The sequence below is a fragment of the Hippichthys cyanospilos genome, chromosome 11 (genome assembly GCF_059441005.1).
Source record: "Hippichthys cyanospilos isolate Australia breed blue-spotted pipefish chromosome 11, RoL_Hcya_1.0, whole genome shotgun sequence".
Taxonomy (NCBI): domain Eukaryota; kingdom Metazoa; phylum Chordata; class Actinopteri; order Syngnathiformes; family Syngnathidae; genus Hippichthys; species Hippichthys cyanospilos.
In genome coordinates, this window is record NC_142379.1 from 11131726 (window position 1) to 11137833 (window position 6108).

A 6108-nucleotide genomic window follows, 5' to 3' on the forward strand; every position below is an offset into this window, starting at 1 on the left:
TTATTTACTTTCTATATCCACAATAAAAAATCAGGTTCTGGTATAATTTCCCATTTGATAAATGTTTAACCTTGGTGGAGACATGCGCTCACCGGGTGTTTTCTTATCTGATAAATGTGTTTGTTTCAGAATGGGCTCTGCAAAAAATAAATAAATATAAAGTGGAATACTGAAAAAGCACTTGTTAGCACCAAAGAGTGCCATAGAGGCCTTCTACAAGTCTGTCTTCTGATATCACTTCCTCGCTCTTGACATTATGCCAAGAGGTGCGATATCTTGAAAGGAGTAAAAGCTACCTACAAACCCACATCAATTACTATCGATGTTGACATGTTATTTTCCTCTTTTTTTATTACTTTTGTCTGGCCCACTTACTAAACAGTGGGTGGAATGGGTGAAGTAGCTAAAAATTGTACCTCTGCAAAATTAGACCCTTTAGAACAAGTAGACTGAAGTAAAAGTCAAAAGTATTGTACTTCTCTGAAGGATTATTTGGATAAGAGTAAGTAGAATAAGTGTAAGAAAAAAACTACATTACACGCTATCTTATTTCTTGAATTTGCACAAGAATGGAATGTTAAATACAATAAGTGGATTCAGAGTGTGTGTTGCGCAGGTGGCATCATTATTGTTAGTACTGCATATAGATTGCTTTTTCTTCCTGCTGCATTTGAATGGCCATAACATGGAAACAAACTTGATTGGGTCAGAGGAACTGCCATTTGTGCTCATTGCCAGTATTGACCTTCCAATTTCCCATGTTGCACGTGGAGTTCTTGTGAACTAAAATGTCAACAGTTTGAGGCAGAAACAGATGGTGATGCATAACATTTCTATCCTTTTTCATGGTTTATTAGATAAACATTCATCTGAGTCATTTTGAAAACTTGGCTTCTGTGTCCAGAGGGGTCAGAGACTGTATGGTCGTGTGACCACTTGGCTCCATTTCATGTAGAAACACCCAAAACAAAAATATTTCTGATGAATTAAAATTACACAAGTAAAAATAGAAAAATACTGTAATGTAGTAAAGTAGAAGTATTACATTTTAGTTACTATATCCCACAGCCCATTTTTTTTCAGGTAAAACTTCTTAGAAATGTTAAGATTTTAAATGTATTTACTATAATATTGAATTTTTAAATTAAAAAAAAAAAAATACACCGTCTGACTAAAAACAACAGTTGAAACCATAGGCAGAATGAAGATTATTCAAATAAGAAAAATACTATTTAAAAAAATAAAATAAATAAATAAAAAAAATAAATAAATGCTTTTAAAGATAACCAACTAAAACTACAATACTCATACAGTATTTAGAAAACTAACTGAAACTGACAAGATTTATTTTTGAAAAATTGAAAAAAAAAGCCTTTGCTTTTCAACATTGCCAATTAATATCATTTGTAAGTATTTGGCATTAATTTTAAGTGTCTTTATTTCTGTATTATTATAAATGCATACAGAAATTGCAAGGTCAAAATCATTTGGGAAATGAATCATGTGTTATTGCACTATACTTAGTGACCTTTTATTTAAATATATCAATTGGCAAATGCTCCATATTTAAAAAATAAATAAATGCAATTAATGCTAGAACAGATAAAAACCAAAACAAAGCATTTTTGAAAAGTTGAAAACAATCCTGCCCCAAAAACATTATTAAACTAACTGAATTAAAAAAAAAGTCATAATTTAAAAAAATATATATATCTATTCGTATGTACAGTATTAAACATTGGAGTTTTGCTTCTTTTGCCGAATGCAGGCTCTGTATACCGTGACGAGTTCGACCTAGCCATCCTCAAGCTTCAGGAGGACAATCGTTTGGAGATCCTCAAGAGGAAATGGTGGGATGGTGGCAAATGTCCAAAAGAAGAGGACCACAGAGCCAAAGGTTCCTGTCTTCTTGATCTGCTTTCTCCCACTGATATAGTTCACTTCATGCCGTCCTCCAGTCATACTTCCTTGTCTACTCCTGCAGGTCTGGGCATGGAGAACATTGGCGGCATCTTTGTGGTGCTGGTGTGCGGCCTACTGGTGGCCATCTTCATGGCAGTGCTGGAGTTTGTGTGGATGCTGAGAAACGCGCCAGGAAGTGAGGTGAGAGAGGCTTATGTAACCTGCATTTGCTTCGTGTCCCTCTACGCCCCCTGGCGCCCACCCCCCCGCGGGGCCGCCAGACTCACTACGCACTGAGCGGATTAGAAACATAGTTGCTGTCTTCTTCCAGACGCAATGAGCACAAAAACCAAAGATTTACCTCACGTGGTCTACATGTATATGTGTACTTCTGTAGAATCCTAAATATCTAGTATATGCTGTACTACACAGATTATGTCACATTGAATGTAGTCAAGTCTTCTTGGTAACGCAATGGTGCTGAGACTTGTGAGCGTTTTCATCAAAGATGTGTGTGATTATTAACCCTCAAATCCAAGCAAGCGTTTTTAATGCCTTCCACTGTGTGCACATAGTCAAGCCAACAATGCAACTTATATTGAATTCATTTTATAGCATAGAAGACGTTCTATATGAAGTGTTGATTTCTAGCTGCTAATATTGTGCAGATATCAGGGTGTCAGTTGAATGTAGCCTCATCTCAGATTAAGTTATATTTCTGTAGCAGCTACAGATTTGCCTACTTCCACACAAGTGATACACACACTGAGCCAATTTCCTCGTCTCAGTGGGATGCGCAAGCAGTGTGTTAGGTCTGTTTCTTATGTGCTGCTTTCAAATGATACTCGATGACTGTTTTGTTTTGTTTTTTTCTCAAATGGACTCCACACTGTGACTTTTCTTCAATAAACATGCAATATGTGAAAGTCAAACAGCAACTTTTGAGTCCTTCTTTTAGAAAAGCATTGATCGGTGTTTCACCTCATCGCTTTTACATTTTTATAAACGATAAACTCTTGAAAATGCACAGTTATATATATATATATATATATATATATATATATATATATATATATATATATATATATATATATATATATATATATATATATATATATATTCGTATTTTGGAGGCACAGTGAGAGACTGGTTAGCATTTTCGTCTCACATTGATGGGTCATGGGTTCGATTCTGGCTCCGTCTTTCCTGTGTGGAGTTTGCATGTTCTCCCCACGCCAGTGTGGGTTTTCTCCGGCTACTTCAATTTATGGTAGGTATATTGGACACTTCAAATTGCCCTTTGGTATGTTTGTGTGTGTCTTTAGTGTAGTTGCGAGGATGATTGTTTGTATATGAGCGCCCTGCGATTGGCTGACATGCAGTTCAGGTTGTACCCCTTTTGCTGCCCAAAAACAGCTGGGATAGGCTCCGGCACGCCTGCGACCCTAGGGAGGATAATCAGCCAAAAACTAATTTCTAAGAAGCTCGCAACAGATATTTACTTGAGGAAACCCTGGGAAGTAGCATAAAATCCGATTCGGTGCAAGTGATTGTCCGAACCTAGTGTAAAACTGAATCGTATAATACTAGCGTTTTTCATAAATTCCGGTTCTATTTCTTTAGCCGTGTGAGACGTTAATTCTTTTTGGGTGCATTTATTGACCTTATTAGGCAAAATGGAGTTTATTTGCGGAATTACACTCGCCTACGAGCCACTTTTCAATCCCATGTTTGTTGTATTGATGGGCATCTAACCTCTAATGTGTGATCAGTGCGGCCTGTCTGCCTTTCCCTCCCCCTCTCACACCCTCTCTCGCTATCTGCCTCCCTCCCCGTGGGTGCGTTCCAGCAGTCGGTGTGCGAGGAGATGCTGCGCGAGCTGCAGGGCATCGTCCTGTGTCACGACAGCCTGCAGGTGAGGCGCCGCCGGACGTCGTCGCTCACGCGGCCGCGACCCCTGCCCCAGGAGGAGCGACGGGCGCGAGCGGCCGCCGTGGGCCTCGCCAACGGCAAGCTGTGCGCCGGCACGGGACTGCCCGAGCCGCTCTCCCACAGACTGGCTCAGGAAGCCGCCCTGGTGGCCAGGGGCTGCAGCCACATCCGCATTTGCCCCGAGTGCAGACGCTTCCAGGGGCTCAGGATGCGTCCCGGGGCGGCGTCCGGGGCCCTGCCTTCTCCCACGCCCAGCGAGGAGAGCATAGAGTGGGACAAGACGACAAATAGCAGCGAACCGGAATAACAGTCGTCGGCCTTCGCCGCTTTGTCGCTCGACGCAGGACCAAGGTACTGACTCATCTCCTTTTTGGAATCTCCTAGGGCGGATTTGTCTTTTCCTTGCTCATGGAAAAACTGATGAGTCTGTCTCATGTCGGCCCTCGGTGCTGCTCCGTGCAGGACACACAAAGGACAAGCAGCTACGGGCCATTTGTACTATGCAGTATTTTCAAGTCATTTATCAGTGTGCTGTTTCTTTTTCTCCTCGCCTTTTTAAATTATTCCTGTCCTCTGTTGGATTACCAGTACTGAATAGTGTTGTTATATTGTTCTTGGGAAGAAAAAAAAATGAAACATTAAACAAGTTCCTTTTTTAATATGACAAATGTATGTTACAAGATGCTGACAGAAAAAAAACCTACCTGAGCTCTTTCTGATGTTTTGCTTAAACAATGGGTTGATGAATCATTTAAATGTTTCTTCTTTTGAATATTTCAAATTTTCCATGCATACAGTACACAATGCTGTGCCTTTGCATCCGGTCTGACATCTTTGACTCCGTGTCATATTTACTATGACTTTTCCTCGCCTCTCTATGACCTCACATCTCAACGTAAACACGCACAGGCAAAATATTCATGAATGACTTGAGGCCAACAAACGTTCATATGACTAAAATGCAGCTGCATAAACAAATAAATCGGTCCACAGTAAAGGGAGAACGCGTTTATATATTTATATCAGCAGTTGACATGTGTTCTTTTAAATGTCAAGGCCCTTCAACTTCAATTGAATGTGATAGGTTGCGCAAAGCCCGAGGACCCTTTCAGTTTGCATCGGCCGACTTGCTCTGACATTTTCATGCATTCATTTTTATAAAACACAAACTTGGAATATATTTGTCTGAAGAAATCCGGGACTGTGCCGTAACGGAACTTCTTAGATCATTTAAAGGCATCGCTCTGATATGCTACAGTTCAAAATGTCCTCATTCAAATTTTGTCAAGAATTTAGCAAAACACCTTTGCAGCCTATTAACTTTTACAACCACATTTTTACAGCCTGAGTTGTTTATTTACCTAATGGCAAAGAGAAAGACATCTCATTGGGTCAGTGTGAATATTGGTGGCAAAACTTCAGTGATTAAATGATTTTAATAATACATATTAAAATACAACATGCTATTTTTTTTTAGTCAAAATAAATACTCAATTAGAAAAAAGTGATACATGGTTGATTGAGATCAAAAATGAGCTTATCATGGCAGTCTACTGAACTAATCTCATTTCAAGCTCAATCACAAGTTTATTGCTCTATATTCCATAAAACATGTTTCCTCATTGCACAACAGGCCTCCTTTTTCGTTTTTTCTGAACTCTGATTCCACCTTTTGTCAAACTGCTCAATAACTTTGTCAACTTATATCTACCCCCAGCGGTTGTTTTTATTTGATTGTCTATTTGTTGTTTGCAGCACCAAGACTTCAGCTTTTCAGGTGTCACATGTTGTGCAAAAGATGTCCAAGATGTGTGGCAGTTTAAATGAAATTACATATAATTACACACTTGTCAGTTTTCCCCTCAGGTGTGGGAGAGGTGTTAATTTGAGGCGTGGTCTTCATTCATGCAGACATCACTTGGTCAGTTATTCGAGGCAGAGTTTCTAGAGAGGTTTGAGGAATCATATATATATATATATATATATATATATATATATATATATATATATAATGGGTTTGAGGAATCATATATATATATATATATATATATATATATATATATATATATATATATATATATATATATATATAATGGGAGTAGCATTTGCTGTTCTGTTAAGCTGGTATGTGTTGTTGTTTGTACATCAAGGCCACCATAGGAACCTCAACAAGAGAGCAACACTGTTTGGATCCCCTCCCTCTTTTCGATAGCACTCATCCATCTGTTAAAAATCGCCCCGTGCTTATCTCTGTGATGTGTCCATCTTTTTAAA

The 6108-nt window shown here is 38.9% G+C and overlaps 1 protein-coding gene across 2 annotated transcripts in view; it reads left to right on the top strand.

Annotated features, from left to right (window-relative positions):
• The window catches only part of grik4 (glutamate receptor, ionotropic, kainate 4), a 296763-nt gene extending 292117 nt beyond the window's left edge, over positions 1-4646 (top strand). The window contains exons 20-22 of one of the 2 annotated variants that reach the window (XM_088427398.1): positions 1769-1897; positions 1985-2103; positions 3752-4646. In XM_088427398.1, the coding sequence (XP_088283524.1) occupies positions 1769-1897; positions 1985-2103; positions 3752-4141 (638 nt within the window). In that variant the 3' untranslated portion in view covers positions 4142-4646. The remainder of the gene's footprint in view (positions 1-1768; positions 1898-1984; positions 2104-3751) is intronic. The other variant, XM_088427399.1, reaches the window with a different exon arrangement.
• The last annotated feature ends 1462 nt before the right edge of the window (positions 4647-6108 follow it).